General features: G+C 34.7%; 1 protein-coding gene across 1 annotated transcript in view; it reads right to left on the reverse strand.

Moving 5' to 3' along the window:
• Window positions 1-1,517: 1,517 nt before the first annotated feature.
• LOC129787200 (5-hydroxytryptamine receptor 1) overlaps window positions 1,518-22,074 on the reverse strand; it is a 51,888-nt gene continuing 31,331 nt past the window's right edge. Inside the window, exons 3-4 of the mRNA XM_055822579.1 lie at window positions 14,033-14,149; window positions 1,518-7,329 (exon numbers count right to left, since the gene is read on the reverse strand). Coding sequence (XP_055678554.1) covers window positions 5,438-6,721 — 1,284 coding nt within the window. The 5' untranslated portion in view covers window positions 6,722-7,329; window positions 14,033-14,149 and the 3' untranslated portion in view covers window positions 1,518-5,437. The remainder of the gene's footprint in view (window positions 7,330-14,032; window positions 14,150-22,074) is intronic.

Genomic DNA, 22,074 nt, shown 5'->3' on the forward strand with positions numbered 1-22,074 from the left:
TCCAAGCAAACTGGAGGGATTTTTGCAATTTGCAGAAATTCCAGTAGTAAGCAAAAAATCTCCCAAAATATACAAAAATCTTCAAATTTCAAAATTTCAAGAATATAAATACAGAATATTTCTGACAGAATCGACCTCTTACCAACAACTAACTTTTGAACACTCGTTCTCAATCACATTAGATCCTTGCGGTGCTTTAAACAAATCATTATGATTTCTCCCACGGTTTTCAAATCAAATTTTAAACGATACATAAACTTTAAAACATTTCCTTAATTTAACAAGACATTTCCCTGTTGGGAAATTAAATTTTCCCGCAAAACTTGTGGCAAGAATTCCCACAATATGTTTTAAATTTTGATGTTGGAAATAGTTTCGTAAATGTTTGATTAAACAAAATTTTAAGCAGAGCATTTGTGGTTAAAGTTTTGAGTGAACATCTTAAACTAGGAAACAGATTGCAATTAAATTAGTACGAGCTTCGCTACCTTCATGCAATTTTCTATACCTAGAGGCGTCGGAAGTTTCTGTATAGCAACACTCGGATACTTTCTGTGCTGCACTTTCTTTTAAAACTTTGATACGAGGGAGGTGTGTGTTGGAAAAGTTTTGCGGTCAGTGGAGAGAAAGGTGCTCATTAGGATTTTAATGAGTGTCTGAAAAAATGGGGAGGAAAAATAATAATGGGAAAAGATAGTGGATGTATATTGTTGCTTATTAGTGAAAATGGGATAATCCTCTCTATATGCCACTGAAGCTCCTGTGGGATTGTTCGAGACTACATAATATCGGGAGGAGAAATCCTTCAAAGGAAAAATCTCTGAGAGTTTTGCCAACTCTCTGCATAATCCGAGCATTTACATCCATTAACTTTCTGCCTAGTATACTGCTGGAGTTTCAACCTGAAACCGCCACGCTGTGAAAAAAAGGGGGCTTGTCTGTGGGGGAGGCTCAAAGCGAGGTATGTATGCACGAGGTTTAAGGTATGGGGATGAGCTATGAGAAAACCCTGCGGACGGTATAGCAGAATTGCATGCTTCATAATTTATCTGAATCAGTTTCCCAGCACTTCCGTTGCAATTTGTTACCATTCGTCTGCTGGCCGGGCACGCACGTGCTGAAAAGGGGTGCAAAAGTGAAGAACCACCCGCAGGGAGGAAATAAATTTACTCGTGTGTGGTTTTTTTTTTCTTTCGGTTTTCAACAAGACTTATACTTTATTCTTTTTTTTACTTGGTAATCATAGAATTTTTTACTTTTTTATTTGATTTCCCCACTTTCGTAGTTAATTTATTCTCCTTTCTCATTTTCTTTCCTTATCATTGTGATTTACTTCTTATAGTGTGTGTGTGTGTGGAGTTCTTTTACCCTCAATTCTTACTAAATAAATTACTTTACATGACTATTAACGTCTAATTATTATTTTTTTTCCTCTTTACAATTTTTTCCCACCCTCTCAGATTGTCTCTCATTAATCAAAATTTCACATTACACGATTCATTATTAATATATGTATATTTTTGTTTTATTACCTTTATGCATCTTCATTAGCCCCACACGCCGCAACATTTTATTTTCTTTCGCTTTCTCTGGAACTTTTGCAGCAGTTAAAATTCTTATGATTTTTTTTCTTTTACTATTTTTTGCTTTATTTTCTAAACGTATTACAATAAAAATCTGTCATTTCAGAGTTAAGAACGTCAGAATTTAAAGGAACATTCATGAATAAATAGAAATTTTCTCTTGTCTACCTACTATTATTTTTTTTTCTCATTTCGTATCTCATTTATATATCAAACTGGTGACAAATTTAAGATTTTTTTTACTGGCTTCTTTAACGATTTTTTTACTATGGCATTTGTTAATTCTACTATTGCATTTCATTTTGCTATATTTAGTTTTTTTTCTTCTTATTTTATTCATCCCCTGTGTTTTCGCAAAATTATTTGCATTTTTTCTTTCTTTCGAGAAATTTATTATACATAATAATATGCTAGGTATATAACTTTTCGTGTCACGGATAATACATTCTTCAGTAGAACTTTTTGGGGGACAATAAGACTGAAATATCAGATAAATAGTCTTTTGATGGATTAAGAATAATATTATTTATAATTTTTAACAAGATTTCGTTGAATTTATGATCTTTTTTTTAAAAAAAAACATCAATTTTAAAATGAACGTAGTAAATTTTACTGAATAAAATTAAAAATTTTTATTTGAAAAAAAAAAGAGTTTAAAAACGTTAATTAAAAGATTTTTTTTAACCACGAAAAAGAATGCAAAGTGATCCATTAAATATATATAATTTAGTCTGACATTAAAGCCTCACCGCCCCGTCATTTTCCTCAACTTATCAAATAATTCTCTACAAAACAGCTTTACCTCTCACGAACTTTTTCAATGTGAGTGTTAATTATAATGTGTTTTTGCCCATAAATAAATCCCAAAGTTTGCGGAAACAGACAAATTCATGCTCAACTTAAACTTATATTCTGCTCGGGTGAAAGTTGGATTGTTAAATCCCCAAGTAAAATATATATTTGCATTTGGATTGTTTTTCCTTTTCCCATCCATGGAAAAAGTCTATCTTACATTTTGGGGGAAAAACAAAACCATTAGCAGAGGGAAATCATGAAAATCAGCAACAAAGTTGGGAATAAATTCGCAGAAAATAGTTCGATTCTTGGGTGGAAAGACATTTTCTTTTGCTAAGATAAAGATATTTTCTCTAACATATATGCAACAATTCCTCTTCAACATCTTCCTTTTTTTTTATCCATTTTGACTATATCATTATAATCATCAGCACCAGAGTCATGATATCTTTTTTTTTTAGGTTTCTTCTTCCTTAGAGCGCCTTCTTTGGTGGTTTCGTTTTCTTATATAGTTTTTTTTGGTGATTTATATGCATTTTTTGTAAAGTGATTAATGTTCTGTGTTGTGGAAAAATTTTAGCATATCCTCGCAATGGAATTCAAATTTCCTCCCAGAGTTATATTTTCTCGCAGAATAATAATGAAGAATGTGTGGTGTTTGGAATATCTTTACATTATGTTTTTGCTTCTCTTTTCTTTTTTCTTGGTATGCTCAAAAAGGCGTGCATAGGAATACTTTAGCAATAAAGTACCCCATTAAGTGAAGGTTGAAGTTATTATTTAATTCCTTCTCGCATAGAAATTATATATTTTTGGGTGTTTGCCAAAAAATTTGGCCATTTTAAATATCACAAAAGCTCTCTCTCTCTCTCGTCTCTTTCACTCCCTAAAATTCACTTTTATACGCCACAGTGGGTGCACGGCTATTTACTACATGTATAATGGTTTGCTGGAGGGAAAATGTCGTAATTGTTCATTCATTATGGCTTCATCAATAATTATAATTTTCTTCTATGTGATACTACAACGTGACCACAGGAAGGAGCAAAAGTGTTCTAATTTTTTTTATAATTTGACTTTTATAACATTTTTTTGTGTTCTGAGAAAAATTATTGAAAAAATTCAATAGGTCTGAAAATTAGATAATATTTTAGCTAAGACGCATTATTGTGCTATAAAAAATTGTTATATTTTAGCTAAAATTTCGTGATAAAGAAACAGAAGAACAGTTTAAGAAAATCTTAAAAAATCTTAATAAAATCCAAAAGGAATTATAAAAGTTTTTTTTAAACATTTTTTTAAAGAATTGTTATACCAATCAATGTATTAAAATCCCAAAAGTAAATAATATTAAAATGACTAAACATTGTTAGGCTTTAGAAAGCTCGTGCTTAGGATGAAAAGAGAAGATTTTCAAGATTAAGAAAAACGAAATAGTAAAGAATTTAGAAAAGAAAAGAGGAAGGAAGACTAACTTAATTAGTTCTTTGTAAATTTAGAAGGAAAAGAAAGGACTTTCTAAATCAACCTCTAAAAAATAATTTGATTTAAGAAAAGTATTAAAGAAAAATATTTATTTTAGTAAGTTTTAGAAAAGAATAGTAATGAATGGAATTAGTTGAAAAAAATCTAACGTTTAGGTTAATTTAAGAAGAAAAATAGGAAGAAAATGTGTAGCTTTGACTCTTCTTCCTAGACGCTTTTTTAGTGAACACTTTTGCTCGTTTGTGTTGTGAAAGTAACCGTGTGCGAATAAAATTATTGAACTTTAATGATAAATATTCAAATCTATAGGCCATATTCCATGTCCATCATTAATAAATAATTAGATGTCTAATTAAAAAGTAAAATCTGTGCACGAAACAATTCAAAATAATTTGAATTGGCACAAAAGTTTGTAAACTCACTAATGTCGGGAAGATGGACGCGCTCATAGAAATTAAGCGATGTAATTAATATGAGCACCTCATTACATTCTCTCATGCATTACAAAATGCTACAAATGAAAATTTGGTCGGTGAATTAATAATTAAAATGAAGAATTAATAGCAAAATGCTTGGACAGCATTCATAATTTATCTAATGATCCTTTCCCCCGACCTTTTTCGCTATGATGATTCATATAACATTTGCTCTGCTTTTTCTTTCCGTAATATAATTCCTCCTATTTATTTTATTATTTAAATATGAAACGATGTGTCCATTAAATTGCTACCAAGAGAGGAATATTTTTATGGTAATATAATTCTTTTTTTTCTTTCCACTATGACATTACATTAAATTGATTTTTCATTCTCACTATATTCTTATGTACACACATAATGGATTTATTTAATTACAATACTTGACCATAGTTTTTTTCTTTTTGTTTTTTTTTCCTCCAATAAAATAAAGAAAAATTGTAGTTTTTCCATGGATCTAGGTATTTTTTTTTACTCACAGAATCTCATCACACGTCTGCACAACATCAAATCCACATTATTTATTAAGATTAGCATATTAATCTATCTCCTTCTTTCTTTACTATTTATGTACACATCCAAATAAATTCAATTTTTTTATGTTGTTTACCTCATCATCCCTATATAGAAACATATTTGGTCTCATTTGCACGATCTTGCGTAAAAATATACCCTTAGACACTTTGTAAAAAATTTTACGAAAATCACAAGTCTTTTTATTTAAAATGAATATTGGTTTGTTTAAAACATAATTTATACAAAAAGAGCGTTACCTTTTTTTGAGGCAACATGCCTCCATGTTTTGCCCGAACGATTGATTTTGCAAACTGAAGCATACTGGATTCACAAGAGGTATACATTTGCCAATACAAATTGGCGGTAGTGGGAGCTCACAATGTTAAATCCAAAGGATTCTTATTCGATCTTTGGCGCTTCTAAATCTCATGATCCATGCGCTCCTGCTTGCAATATCTCTCTTGTCTATAAAATCAATTTTATCAACCTATTTACAGCACACACGTTCTCACACACGTATATAGCACTGCGAACCTAGAAGGTGTGATCCTGCTGCAAAAGGCAGGACCATGGCTCCTGATTTCAGAGAAAACTCTCGCGTGCATTCTGCCCTTCGCCGCCGAGGACGACACGCTGTGATGCTGGCTCCCCGTATTGGCTGTGGTAGTACTCCTCGCGCATCATGACATTGAGGCTGGAACAGCGGAAGTAGAGGATCTCCTGGAAGGGTTTCCGGAAGTCCTTGTTGAGGGTGGCATAGATGATGGGGTTCAGCAAGGAGTTCGCATAGCCGAGCCAGAGGAAGACCGACGAGAGGGTCTTTGGTACGGGGTGATTGTCGTCGAGGAAGGGCCGTACAAGGGCGAGAATGAAGAATGGTAGCCAACATATCGTGAATGCTGACATGATGATTCCCAGCGTTGTGGAAGCTTTGCGTTCCTTGGCCAATTGGAAGCGTAGCTTCTTCTGATGCGGTGACCCAATGAGTGCCGTCACCCCCACGGGTTCCTTGGGCTTCTCCTGCTGCGTACCCCCGTTGAGGGCTTTCTCGAGATGCGTCTGCGCCCGCTTCTCGTCCAGCACTATTCGCCGTGCCGCCCGGAAGATGCGGTAGTAGACAAACAACATCACCGTGAGCGGGATGTAGAAGGAGCCAAGAGTTGCGTATATTTGGTAGCCAAAATTTTGGCAAACGGCACACAGGGGTTGCCCCGTTTCCGTTTCGTGCTCGTTTCCGAGAATAAGGAGCGGTGGCAGCGAGATGCAAGCAGCTCCGAGCCACACGAGTGCCACACAGAGTAGCATTCGTCGGGGTGTTCGCTTCACCCCGTACTCTAAGGGTTTCGTGATGGCCCAGTAGCGATCGACGGAGATGGCGCATAGATTGAGAATGGATGCGGCGCAGGAGAGCACGTCGAAGGACACCCACATGTCGCAGAAGAAGGTGCCGAATGGCCAGTCGTCTACCACTTCGTAGATGAGGGCAGTTGGCATGACCAGGACGGCGACGCACAGATCCGACACTGCCAGCGATACGATGAGGTAGTTGCTTGGACGGCGCAGCTTGCGCACCTTCACCACGGCAATGCATACCAAGATGTTGCCAATGATGGTGCCCAGGATAACAATCAGCAGGACAACGCTGACGAAGATGGAGGCGATTGGGGAGCCGTCGTTCGGTGTGACGGACGTCCCGTTTGCTGCGCTGGCGATGGTCGTGACTGCGTCGAGGGTGTTGGTGCTTCCGGGCAGCAGGGGTGCTTCGAGACTGGCGATCGTTGCGGATGAGGTTGCGTTTGGGGCCAGTAGGGGTGCAGTTGTGGTCAGTATACCATCTAAGAGTGCGGGAGACGATGTGGAATCCATGCAGGTGAATTTACAAGGATGGGGATCAATGGGTGCCCAAATTAAGCCCCCATTCCCACGGTACTTTTGCACACGTCACACGTCGACGGATTACACTCACCGAGAGAGAGTGGCGCGTCCGTGCCAGAAGGAATACACTGTGATCTGTCTGTGGATTTGCACACCTAAGTCTTCACCACCCTTGTGGTGCTATTCACACTTTTATTCCACGTCCACCGACACATTTCTCTCACAAGGCGCCTTCCGCCCTCTGCCCAATCCGCCCCCAGTAACGGGGTGGATTCACATCTCTGGTGGGCTTCCTTTTGGCGGGAAGGCACCGCAGATAACCCCGCACACACACAATCTCACGTGCAGATCTCTACGCACGTCCACCGGAGTTCCTCGAACTTTCACCTCCTACCCTTTCCGAGAGAGCTTCCGTGATGAGAAATGTAGCTGGTGGTGCTTTTTCGGCGGAACTGACGCAATACTTTAATGAGTATGACATCACACTGGGGTGGACCAGCAACCACTTGCGTGTACAACCACGTCCTCTGCAAATATTTACACGGGGTTCTATGGGGTGAAGGAGTACTTCCTCACGATACCATCAACGGTCACACGGCCTGCAAAAGGAAAAAGAGGAAAAATATCTCTATAAGGAATTTATTCTACATCATTGAGTATTCATTTAAAAATTCCTCCCAACCCTCCGTGCAATGTGCCCTGCATAGCCACAAAAGGGGATGGAGGGGTCTGTGGGAAAAATTAGCATGATTAATTTAAACTTCCCCACAGAGAATCTTTGTAATGCAGAAAGAGTGAAGGATTATTGGGGGAGACATCCTCAGGGGTGGTTTGGTTCAACCGAAAAAGGGCGCTTTTGAGAATGCTTTCACTTTTGGGTACAAAAGAGCAAGCACAGGAAATTCAACAGATTGCCAAGAATCTAGAAGTGTGGGAAAATTGTAAATTAGGCCTTATTAAATTTGTTCACGATTTTGTACAAAGCTTTGTGCTTTTGCCACCTCGAGGTTGAAAAGTTTCAACGTTGCTGGGTAGGGGAGTATAAAAAAATATAAGAAAGTACATTGAGGCTCTAGAAGACGCTTTTTGTTAATTTTTTTTCAGTAGTAAATTCAACGTTCTGTTTTAAATTAAGATTGATTATTAGGCAAATCATAATTCAGTCAAAGAATTCTTTCTCTAATCTTGGTCTTTTGGTTTCGGTTCAATTGCAAAATTAAATTCCAAATAAATTTGTATTTCCTTACAGTACTGAAAGTTAGATTAGAATCATATGCATTTAATTTTGAACCAGGAAACCTAAAAAAATCGAATTTAATTTTAATTTTCCATTATTTTGTAAATTAATCTGTAATTCGGTTATATATTTTTTGAGCTTTAAGGAAGAACAATGTTCTTAGAAACATTAAGAATTATTGCCACGCAGTACCCCTACTATTATTTTTTTAAATTTAATTAGTAAAAAGCTTTCGTAATAAAATTAATTCAGAATAAGATTGAAAAATTGGAAAAATTAGAAATGTAAATTAAGGAGCTTTCAAACCGTTGAAAGCTCATACATATGCAGGAGACGAGAAAATAATTTAAAAATCAGAATATGGGATAAGTTAGAATAATTTCAACATTCAGCTCTCGTTCTTAAATAAAATTAAAAGAAAATTCTAACTGAACTCTAATTCCATCAATTTCCCTAATTAATTTGTGAGCTGTGTTTGAATACATTTGATAGGCGGTGTTTTTGGTTAAAAATAAAACAGAGAGTGAAGTAAAGAAAGACGAGAATATTGACGAGAAAATAAAATAGTCATAATGTTCATTTTACGACCCTTTCTCCCGCGTTCACATTGAACTGAACCAAATTAGTTTTTCCTTCCCGATTTTCCGCTTCTCTAATTGTAAGTGCTTTGGTCGTGTTGGTGCTTTAAAATTTATATATACCAACACTCCTCAACAATATTGGCAGGAAGAATAACAAGAAAAAAAAAACCTCTGCCATATGCTTCATGTTTAGGGATTTTTCAGCACATACCTTTCATTCTCTATGTAGGAGACAGAGAAGGGAGCACCTAAATGGAAGATCACTCATGGTGAATTTTGTATTTTGTATTCCGTCTGTATGTGCTGTGTATAATAAAAGTTTGCTCTCTGGAAAGTATGCTACACAGTGTGTCATTCAGCAAGGAAAAAGGTCCTCAAAAAGTCATCCCCGGGACTTTTGCCTTTTATTTATGAGACACATAACTTTAATGCAAAATTTCTTTCCTCTCAGTGGCAGAATTTCTTCTTTTTTTATTGTAAATATTAGTTTGAGATGATATATGAAGGACTTTGTGCTAAAAATCTTCATGGAACTTTTTATGCACATTAACTTTTCCATTATTCATTTATTCTCGCCATGAGAAACTTTTGGGACTTTCTTTCTCTCCTCATTTGGGGTTGCACAAAAGCAACCCCCAACAAAGTTCTACTTGTGATCTTTCGACCAGGATGCTCGTTTTTTTTGTGTTCATTGTAACTTTGGGGGGTGTTGGAATTTTGAGCTTTTTGTGCTTAATTTCTTTTGAATAGTAGTAAAATTTCATGGCAATTTTTTAATTCATTTAAAACTTTGCACTGTCGTGGAAGTTATACAATTACAGCATTTATAATTTTCCACTCTGCAGAAGCTGCCAAGGGGGAGGGGATGTTGCTGAATTAGGTGTCGATAAGTTCTAATGTGCGCAGTGGGTGTTAATGTATAGAAATATAATAAACTTTTCATATTAAAATTGCTTCAAATACGACGAATTTCGAAGCTTTTTGTTGGTAAATCATGGAAAAACTATTTGTTTTTCTTTTAATTGAATTTTTAAAAGGGTACCCTATAAGGATTTTAATCTAACCCCTTAACAACAATTGGAAAATACTTGGTATGCCACGATTGTGGTATACCAACTAATTTTCTTTCCAGAAAATTTTTTCCCCATTTTAGGTAAGTTTTTGATTAAAAAATCTGATACTAAAATCAATTTAATCAAGAATTTAATGGACTAAACTCATTTTCAATTTTCATCAAATAAAAAGCTTTTTTGCAGGAAATTCCCAACCCTTCGATGGAATTATTGAAAAAGTCTAGCATTGACTATGCAGCCCCGGGAATTTTCCATTTCGTACATAGAGAGAAACCCATAAAATCGACAGAGATTTCCAAATTTGTATTTTCTCACCAGGGACTGATTTTATTGTTTCCAAGCTCACTTCCCAACTCGTGTGCGACTCATAAAAATTTTGCACTCGCGCTCATGGCATAAGGTATTGGGGGAAGAATGGGTGATAAATTGAACACAAGTGTCGTATTGCTACTGCAGAAATTTCAATCTCCGCCATCCATTATGGATTGCATACCATAGTGAATGCTGTTATCGTTCAATTAGGCACTTTAGAATTCCGGCGGGCTTTTAATGCAAAATTGGCAGTTGTAATCAAATATCGCAGCTATAGGTGTCGGATTAATTTCGGAACGACAATGTGGGGGTAGACCATGCAATGATGCGTGCAAATCAAATTAGGTAATATTAATAATAATAGAGGTGTGTGTATGGAAGTTTGCTATTTTAATTGAGTAAATGACAGCTGCAAACACCACCAAGTTATAGCACCCATCCGTAGTTGGAGAATTATTAATTTTGACACACTGCTCTCCTCCCCCACAGCCCCCGCATGGCTCTTGCTTTGTCATTTTCCCCAGCATTATAGTGATGGGTCACCCCCAGTATTCCAGGAAAATTTTATTAGATAAATGGCAGGTATTATATTACAGTGTCACGATGTTGGAGAATAGTGTGTATGTGTGTTGAATCTACAAATTGAAAATTATAATTCAGTTGGTATACTACTGGTGTAACGCTCACTTCATGGATAAAGTGTAATATGAAGAATTTCACTTCCGACAACTCAATTACCTCCAAAACGACAGAGAAGGAACCTTAATTGCAGCGGTTTTGGGTTTTTGTGAATAGATATTTGACAAAATGTAATTACTCGGACATATTAAATACTATGTAGTGTATCTACCTATATATAATATTTTATGTAATTACTAAGAGGAATTTAATTATTGCAACGTATATTGGCAGAATAAATGAAACAAAATCTGATTGATTAAATTAATGAAATACCCGATTATACGTTGTTGCATTCATTTTTGCATTCAGGTTTTGCATTTAATAAATAACCCTATTTGATTTATTTTATCATGACATTTTAATCTCAGTTTCAGGAAAATTGATACGCTTAATAACTAGGGGACTTCCTGTTTTCATTATTTTAATGCTACCCTTATCGGAAACTCGTGAAAATTTGAAAAAAAGAAAAATATTTTTTAATCAACCAATGATTTTTTATTCAATAATATTTAACCCATTTATGCTTAGAAAGTTTTTTGATATTTTTGCAAAACCTGATAATTTCAAAATTGTTTTGAAAACAGAATTTTCTACCAAAATTTCTATAACTTCGCGAAAAAAGTTCAAGTCATAGCAAATTGTGCAATACAAGAGAAGAAAAGTTTTTATTTTCTACTGGAATTTGTTGAAAAAACTTGGAAAACATATATTCAGAACTGCATAAACTACACCCTCATTACACTTTCATTGTTGAGAAACATTGGGCAGTCAAATCTTGACTCAAACTTTTACTTTTCTACCAACAAGAAAAATTCAAATTAAATTTTATCACAATAAGCTGCTGTAAAAAGTTCCCGAAGAATGCCTTATCGCTGAAAAAACTCTAATTATAATATTCATTACAATGTCGCCCGATAGTTGAACGAATATACACAATGAAAGTTAATGAAGGCACCGCGCGTCACAGAAGGGTTAATAAAAAGGATTTTTTGTGTCCATGGATGAAAGAGCTTTCCTGTGACGAAGAAAAAGTTGTGTGCGGAAGGGAAAACTTTATAAAATCAACTTGTTTTTTTCTTAGCTGATTCTTCATAATTATGCAGTGAGATTGAGCGCAGAAGGGCGAAGGGAAGGGGAGAACGAGGAGGGTGCTTCAAAATTATATTATTTGCCTTGGGGGAAAATGAGATTAATCACTAATGATATCCTCTTACTGTCTTCCCCGCACTCGAAATGTAGTTAATACAACCAACCGTGTCCCGGGGTGGGAATTAAGTAATTAAACCTTTTCATCTTTTCTTACTTTTTCCACCCATTTTACAATTTAATAATCTCACCTAGGTTGAAGTTTTTTTGTACTCAAGAAATCACTGCAAGGCTCATGTTTTACTCACAGACAAGCATGGGTTTGGTTCTTCACAGGCGATTTTTACATATTTCAATTTATCAAACGCCAACCAAGAGGAGGAGCTATTTCAGCACGATGAAAGCTCTTTCAGAGTGCCTGGTATGGCTCGAGGATACTTGTGGCAAAAATTCTGTCTGTGAAATTTATCGTGTGCGGATGAAACAAAAAAAAAAAAGAATTCTCTCTGCTTTATAGGGGTTTCTCACGAAAATTTAATGATTTTATGACTGACCTCAGCAACACGTATCAGAATGGTGTACGTGTGGGCTGTAGGGCGAAAGCTCTTGTGTGCTCCCAAAAGAGAAATTGACTTTGACTCCCTCGGCAGAGTGTAATAAATCCCACACACATAGTGCATGTTTTCCCGCGAGGAAAGTCGATTTGTAAAAGCCATAAATAATAATTTGCATATTTGCATTTCAATGGTGTTGGTGGCTCTTCAATTTAAGCAGAGATTCCCTCAGCTATGGAGCGTCCGAAAGACGAAAATTACTAAATAAATTACTTCCTCTTGCATATTCATGCTGCTTCTTTTTCTACAAAAATAACACTGATTTCACACTCAAATGCCATGGACAATTTTTCGTTTTTTTTTTTTTTTTCATCCACGAATTAAGAAGTTATGACGAAAAAAGGATAATGGATTAACTCAAAGGATTTCTTTGAGAGATTTAGCTTAAAAGCCATGGCACATTGAATACAAATTATATACCTTTTACCCTCGCCTAAATTTCAGTTTGCTCATTTCAAGCATTTACGAGACCTTCTTGAAAAATTCATATTTCCGAACCTTTTTTGCAATTCATCGGGTTCATTTGTAAATTTATCGAAATGAAATAGGTATATACATATGTATGCTTGTAGGTATTGCCAAATGGATTTGGGGCTGAAAAATATTCTATTTGTATGTTTAAGGAGAAGAAAAAATGTTTAGTCACTGAAAAAAATTCAATTTTTCAAATAAAGCGGAAGAGGATGATGGGAAAATTCGAATAATTTAATGTAGGTAATTCATCAAAATTTGGCAGGTTTGAGAAAATCCCCGATTTTTATTTTTCTTCGTTGTGCATTCACAAATTTCATTTGCCAAATATTGTGTGTAAGGAGAGCCGGAAAAGCTGCAGGTATCCGGAAAAGTGAAAGAATATTGTTAATTTAAAGACTTTTATTTAGAATCTAAGTTTCAACGTTTTTTAGTCAATACAGAAGTCAATTGATATGAGAGGAAAATATTTGATTTTTAGATAATTTTTTTTTCCTATTTTCGGGAAAATTGCTCTTATTATCAATTCTAACAAGTGAGCTAACGAAATGAATGCAATTCTACCTTCAGTACTATACACATATGTTTTTCGTTTTTTTTAATTTTTCATATTGACCTAATTTACCCCAATCAAGTTTTTCCATATTTGATGGACACTACCTGTAATAGCATTGATGTAGAATAAAAGTCTATATGCATTCATGGAAAAATGTTTACTGGGAAAATTCAATTAAATTTTGGAATGAATCGATGGATTCCAAAAAAAGTTCTATATTGGAAAATGCTCTATATTTGAATTTCAAGTGGGAAATTTTGTATTTTCCCCATGCAGAAAATGCGATAGTTTGTCCAGTTTGCATATAATATATATTAAATTTATGTATGGAATAGGTGAAGAGCAATATAAGGTGCAAATTGAGTGAATTTGAAGGCCCAAAGGGGTAAAAAATAATAAGAATTCCTCTCACAGGAATAATGTAATTCTATCACAAGTTTCCATATCTGTGAGGACTATTTTTGCTTATGGCGAAAACTTTGTATATATTGAATGGAGATTGAGAGAAACTTTGCCCACAAGACTTTTCACTTTGATATACATACATTCTTTCCCATGTGAAATGGGTAAAGTTTTATATTTATTCACACTACGTCCATTTTTTACGTTGCCCCTTTCCCTATTTTCGGCACATTGCTATGCAAACGGGAAATGCGATGGGAAGAAATATTGGAAATGGAGTATATCTCACCTTTCCCTCCACGCTCTGGGACTATTGGCGATGAACCGTAAATTTGTGGAGGTGCTGAGCGATGGGAACACTTGTACAGACCACTCGAGAGTGATGTTGCTACCAAAAGTGCGGCATCTGAAAAGGCAAAAAAACGAGAAGAAACACCTATTAGATTAATATGGCATCGGCCTATCCACTCAACTTACATCCGCAACACTAATTAATTATCAATCTCCCATGCACACCCACAAATTTTCTCCCTCTCCCCCGCATCGCCGCATAATGGAAATCCATCTTTTTGATGTGCACCCAAAATTTACCGCCCCCTCATTACTGTTTCGCAAATATTTTGACACAATTTCGCCCAGAATGACTGTCATAAAAGTGGGCAGAGCGGTGCTTTTTATTCGTAATTTACTGTCAAATTTGATAGACACGATATAAATTATGGATGGGTATACATACAAAGTGCTCCTTAATTTTATCTTTCGGGGAAATTTTTATTCCACCACCATTTCCAATAGCATTAAATTTTGTTGCAATACCCACACATTTTGGAGCAATTTTATCTGACCAATTCAATCCTACGCATTATAGGGTTTAATTGGGATCCATGATCCTTATAAACATAAAGAAAATTGTCAATCTTTAAAGATTTATGTATGATCTTTACATAAAAATTTATTTGAGTTTTTAGAATTTTTGTAAATAAAGAATGTTCAGGATTCAATTCTCTTCAATATACTTTTAAGAACGAGGAAGGAATGATTTAAAAAATATTAAATGAATAAAAAATATCAAAACTTAGTGGTCATAATACATGAAAAATAACATAAAATAAGAATATTTGGATTTTTTCTGAATCTGAATAATCTAAATAATTTGAGATTATTCAAAAATAATTCTTTTTAAACCTGAATATTCATGTACAATATTATTTAATTTAAAATTACTCCTGAGGGTGTTGTACAAATAAAAACTCGTTAAACTCCACGTTGGTTCATTTTTTGAAATTCATTTATAGAACAAAAAAAAGTAGCAAAAAATATTGTTCTATATTCTAAAATAAACTGCCAATTTCAGTGTTTGCTTTCACATTCACACCATCCAATATATTTCTGTCGGAAATGTTATCTCATGCTTTTTCATTTAGTTTTCACATTGCATCCAAAAATAGCCCCCGCGCGCCCTGACAGACTTCAATGGCACATGAGAGATTCGTGGAAAATTTTGCATATAGTGAAGTGGTTTAAAATGGAATTAATAATGCGATTTATATCAAAATAAAACATCCAAGCTCCATTTAAAACTGCAACATATTTTGGGGGAGAAAAAGTTCCATATATAGGATTATCAAATCAACATTTTTTTTATCATGTATCAGCATTGACACTTGCAAATTGAAAGGAATAAATATTGAAAGAATTTATATATGTGAAATAAAATGTATAATGGAGGGTGGAAGGTAATTCGAATGAATAGAGAAATGTATGTATACATGGAAAATATATAAAAGCTTACAGACAAATTCAGGAGCATTTTGTATCGTTATATACATAAAAGAAAAATCGTACACGCATTCATATTTATTTGATTTAAATTCAAAATTGAGAGAACAATATTGTTGCCGACAGCATTGTACTTCCTGTATCTCGTGCCGTATAATTCGTTGCCAGACAGACAGAGTATTATGTATACTATTTCACATAGGGGTGGTTTTACTGAAAATATTGGAAATCTTTCGAGTTTTCTTCGTTTAAAAATTTATTAGAAAGTTTATCAGTAAGAGCTTTTGAGCTTTCAATTCTTTATTAGACAAAGAAAGCTCAAGGGTTGAGTGTATGCAATTTTCACAAAAACAAATGAACTTTTCAAAGAAAAATCAACTAAAAAGCTCAAGAAAAATGTGAAGAATAATACTGAGATGCTTAAATTAATTCAACAGGACTTTCAAGATTTTTCATTATAAAATTAATGTACCTATAAGAAATCAACAAAAGCCTTATCCACGTTTTCTGAATTTTTATCCATTTTCATTAATTAAATCGTCGATTCTCAACAAAAATTAATTTTTATTAACCTTAGAAAATGTTTAAGAGAAATCAGATTTTCCTTAACAATTCAAAAACTTTGCAAAACTTTCCGTGCGACGTATGATGTAAATTGATTCTTATGCATGCATTCAAAAATTTTGCATAAAAGCAACATATTTGTCTTAAAATCTTCCTTCCTGTGCGGAAAACACAAATGGCTGTACATTCTCATGATAAATTTTTATTGTAAATCAATTCAAATTGCAGCCATTTGAATCCATACGGATGGATTATGGTCAAAAATGGCTAAAAAAAACGGAAGCACAAATGGCGCTATGCGAGATAATTTAGCGCAATTTGTATTATATTATGATTTGTTGATTTATTGAGACGAGGCGTTGGAATTTCTTTTGGGTGGGTCATCCGGGAAAAAGTGTGAATCATCGGGGAATATAAATGATCATCACATTGTTGATTCTGCTAATTGATTTTTGGGCGATATTGCGAGACGATCTTTTGCATCAACAATGGCCTTTTGCATTTGCCGTGTGTAGAGTGCTTACTTATTGCCTCCCAAGTGGGTATTATTTTGTACATTTCCATTTCATTTAAATGGTAAAGTGCTTGACTATATGATACTACACGCCGTTTGCATATGAATTCCCATATTGTTAAAAAAAATCAAAACAGTCACACTATACCAATTGACTATTTTATTGGATTGTTGTCACATTAAATTACAACATTAAGTGCTTTTATTGTTCCACCAATATTGGGGACAATGGGATTTTTCATCAATAGAGCATTATTATTTTCATTTTCGCCCAGAGAAATATTTCATTCATGTACGTCATTAATAAAATAATTTTTATTTCGATTGATAAAATGCATTTTATGGCCCTGACCTCTCGTACAGAGCTGGGGAGAGAGAAAGAGAGCACGTGACAAAGGTAAAAAGGTGCCAATGGTTTTTCAAAATAGATTCTGTTGGATAAATAATTTAATGAGAAGAACCAGAAATAGCGGCTCACATGGAAATATGTAAAAAAAAAATCCAATTGGATTTACAATTGAAATACATCCATTTCGCCTATGTATATATATAGAACTTTTCAATATAAATCAAGGTTCTATTAGCGCATGGATGATATGTGGAAATTGCTCTGGAAATTTGCGATATATAGCACAATATCGACATAAACATTTCGAATAATGTTGGTGGATTGCAGCTTAAATTGGAATTTCTGCACAACACCTTCACACTTCAAAAACCACTCATCAGTTTTTTTTTGAAGTCCACATAAAGAAACTGAATTTATTCCTCTCATGCAAATCCATCCTCTTCACCATTTTTTTGACACTTTTTCATGAATTTTCTCAACGTGGAAATCGCAAAAAATGATTCATTTTCTTATGCGGGTTTTCGTGATTGTCACAATTTTTATGAGACATCACTCAAACTTTATGAGATTTTGCGGTATTTTTCCACTTGAATGGGAAAAACTTCCACGGAGCCAAACCTCAATAAATTGCAGCATTGACTTCTCTTACGATTGTATGAATGGTTTTGAAATTCTTATTTATGAAAAAGTGATGCAGTTCTGAATCAATTTTTAGCATGAAGATTAAGTTTTGAATTTACAACCTTCGATTTCAATCAATATCTCCTTCCTCCATTCAATTCTTCCTCAATATTTCTGAACTTTTATTCCCCAAACTATAGAGCTTTCGGTTTTTATTTGAGAAAACTTTCGAAGAATTTTCCTTGGAATTTTCTCAGATATCTTTGAAGAGTTTTGAAAGAGTTTTCTGTTCTTGTCTTTGGTAATTTGAATTACTTTTCCAGAGCCTGTCAAATAAAATTTCCACCTAATTTCTTATGGGAGTTTTAATGAGAGTTTAGAAAGGATATTTCTGGAACAGTTGAATTTAATCTCACGCCTTGTTGGAGAATTCTTAAAATAACTTTTCCATTCTTGCATTTTATAATTTATCATTATTCAAATTCTTTCCTTGAAATTTATAAATCTTGAATAAAACAAAAGTTTTAAGGACTGATTTTATAAAAAAAAAAGATAAAATTTAAATTTCTGAAACACTTAAATTTTATTTGATTAAATGTTTGAACGATGTATCATTATTTTAGGAACAATTATACCTAAATTCGTGCAAATGTGATTATTGATTTCGCATTATCTTCATTGAACACTTTGCCAATTAATAAATAGCACACATACCACCAGTTCTCTATTATAAAGCACTAGTCAACCCGAGCCCCCAATCACGTGTGAGCAAACTCCATTTTAAGCTATAAAAGGGGGGCGTATATTAGTAAGGGGGATGAATTGAATAATACGGTACCCCGAAAAATTTTTTAAATAAAAAAATCCCATTATCTGACCCTTCAGCAGGTAGAAAATGGAAAAAATCAATTTTTCTGTGGGGGCGCTATAAAGGGGGGTTGGGGCGGAATCCCATATAACGCTTGCAACTCGTATTGACCCCCTCTACCCCCATACCAAATTTCATCAAGATCGGCCCAGCCGTTTCGGAGGAGTTCATGTGCCACAGACAAACATTTCAGCTTTATATATTAAGATTTCAGCTTTATATATTAAGATTGAATAAATGGATAAATGAATTTTCATAAACTTTGCGCTTGAATGGAATCATGTTCATTTTAGAATATATGGGAGCTTTTAAGAAATTAAGAACTTTTAGTTGCTTTATGATAATAGTATAGAGAGAGTATATTTATTCACCTTATTCCTCATACATACACTGTAATTCAGATTTTAGTTATCATTACTAAAACTGGCACTGACTGGACTTTAGTAGAGAATTTTAGTAAAGAAATTTTTACTAAAATTTATTCCAGGCAACATAACTAAAATTTTATGTTATAATTACTAAAAATTTTAGTAAATGTTGCATTACTACAGACTTTAGTAGCAGTTTACTAAAAAAATGAATTACAGTGTACATAAATTTGATTACAAAATATTTCAATTTTTTACAAACAGAATGTAGAAGGAACTCGGGATCAAAGTGGCAGAGCTAAAAGCTGTGTCGCCACCTCGGAGCCCAGTTGATCACCCAAAAACTATCAAAAAAATTAAATGTTCTTGGCATAAGGTAAATGCAGCTACATACTATAAATATTTCCTCAAAGTTCTTTATTTTGTTAAACCAAAAAATATTTGTAGAATTTATATGTTGAAGGAAGGAATGGTTGAATAAAGAGAGCGTGAAATGGAAATGTTTGCCGCAATTGCTGAATGAATAATTGATAATATTTACTCAAGAGTAGCCGCGCCACATAGATATGTTAGTCAATAAATCCCCCGATAAAGTGAAATAGGTTTGCACCTCGTGGGGTTTATCGTGGGCTTAGGCAGTAAAATGCAAAAGGGCAATTTAATATTCTACCACGGCTAATGGTGAGCTTTTTCGGGGTGGGGGGGGGGAACGTGCTGTGGGATTGATTGATAAATCTTGCGGTAGCACCTGCTTGTTGGCTCTTTTATTTGCTTGTTCAGTGCACACATGGGAAACATAGGGCAGCCCCTTTGTGTTGTGTATAGGTGGGTTACAATGCATGTTCGGCGGGAAAGTCATTTAATTAAAGATTTATGTCTACAAATGGATTGACATGGGCAATGTCTCTCTCGATTAACATGCACAACATCGGTGATAACATTTGTGGAATACAATTTTGATTAACATGAGCAGTAAATTGATGAGGAGTTTGCAAGGGGCGGATGGAGGGAAGCTCTAAAACTAAATGTTGGTGGACTTTCCCAACCAACCCCCAGAGGAGCAATAAAAGAGAATTTATTGCGAAATAGTTAAATTTGCCCTTTATGGTAACACACAGCTAAAACTTTTCCCTCTCTAACGCTTTCTACGGGGTATCCATGCTGTTTCCAACAGATTTACGCTGTTTTTTTTTATTGGGGGAAACAAAAGCTAAAATCAGCTTTTAAAAAATCCCTTAAATTCATTGGATAGCAAAAACAAATTTAATGGTTTAATGGAATTTTTTCTGGCACTTCCCATCTATATTTTCATTAAATTTTGATGGTGTTGGCTCTCTTCTTTTCGCAACTTTATTGAAATTGCTCCCTCAATGCGTACATTATGCTTGAATTGCGAATTGGTGTAAACCAAATGGAATTGAACCATACATTAGCATTTAATCACTTGCAATTGAACACAAATTACTTAATTTACTAAATGTAAATAAACAAACTCCCGCGGGAGGAACTTATTGAGTTACATTTGGCAATGAGTGTTGTATCAACAGAGCCACCAGTAAGTCAAATCTTCAAAGGAAGAAGACCACAGTGATGCTACGCACACCACAAGAATTCACCCAGAGAGCTATGAAATCTATGCCATTGGGGTCCTCTCCAGGCATGAGGTGCAAAGCAAATCAGTCGTATTTTCTGCTTATTTGAACATTAGGAATCTCCACTCATGTGAAGCAAGGGCTCTGAATGGTCCCCAGTTGGGGTGATGTTAAAGTGAATTGACAATTGGAGGGCATTCGTCGTGCATATAGTGGCAAATTCATTTTGAATCAACCCACATTTTGAGTAGATCCACTCAAATTCCATGAATATCCTTCGATTTACCCAGAGAGATTGTGCGGTCAATTTGGGACAAGGATGTGTACAGTACATACACTGAAGCGATTGAAGCCTATGATAGAGAAATCCCGAAAGGTCGATAAATTCTGTGGGAACTACCCTTGAATGCATTTCGGATGTTCCCAATAAACCTGGAAGAATTGTGGAACAACACTGGAATATAATTTCTTTTTAAACACTAAAGAATCTCAAAATCACTGTTGCTGAGCTTTGAAAGTGTTTGAAATAGAATCATTGAGTTTGATAAAGCTCTCTATTAAATTTTTCCCGAGAACCACCAGGCGTCTCCATCTGTGACTAATTATAAAGACAATTCATCGATAAAATAAAAACGAATAGTAGATATAAACAATCAGGCGCCCCCACTATGAGAAAATATGCCTAAATATTTATTTCCCATTAAAATATATTACCTACATCAATAGTTATTAAATTTGCAATGAAATGGAGACAACTAATGGTGAGCAGGGAGCAGGTTTAACTTGTCATCAAAATGATTCCTTCTTACTAATATAATATACTCAATCATCGTATTGGAATGTGTTCCGACGACCCCCCGGTGCTTAAATTAAATGATTTACATGATATCGAAATTCAGGAATTGACATAAATTCTCAAGTGGAAAATTACTTTTAGGGGAAATGATGGAAAATAAATTTCTCCCGGTGTGAGACATTTTCTGCACGGAATTTTATATTTAAATTTCAGAGTCACATTTATGAGAATTTTTGAAATTCCATAAACAATAATTTGTCATTTACACTCAAAGAGCAGCAAAACAGTGTTTATTTCCACTTTTGCATGCTGATAAAATTAAATTACCATCCACAACACCAAGTGAACGCAATTTATTGTGGTGTGGGTGGTTTTTTTGCAATGAAAACCATTTACTATTGTATACAAAATTGTATATTCTATTATTGTGGACTCAATTTTCTCCCCTAAATCATTCGGGCACCATTTGCATAGTTTATGTGGAAATGAAAATTTTGCATATGAAAATAGAAAATTTATTCAGCCACATTCGCTATATATAAGCAGAGTGAGAAAATGTTTCATCACGTTGGGGACGAAAAATGGGAATATGGTCAGAAACAGACGCTAATGCCGGATGAGGAATGCTCCAAAGTGAGAACAATTTGCACACACATACGCTGCAAACATTTAGAGTCAAGTTGGATTGAGTGACAAACCCATACTATGTGGTACAGAATTTATATGCTACATACATATGTTAGGAAAATCTTGTGAGCCGGAAAGCTCGCAACAGAGAAGTGAATGTTTCATAGAGGAACTCTGACGGGAATTTCACTTGTAGTCCAACATGACACATCTCGGGGTCTCATACTCCTCCTAAACATTCTCTAGACCCTCA

The sequence above is a fragment of the Lutzomyia longipalpis genome, chromosome 1 (assembly GCF_024334085.1).
Source record: "Lutzomyia longipalpis isolate SR_M1_2022 chromosome 1, ASM2433408v1".
Classification (NCBI taxonomy): Eukaryota; Metazoa; Arthropoda; class Insecta; order Diptera; family Psychodidae; genus Lutzomyia; species Lutzomyia longipalpis.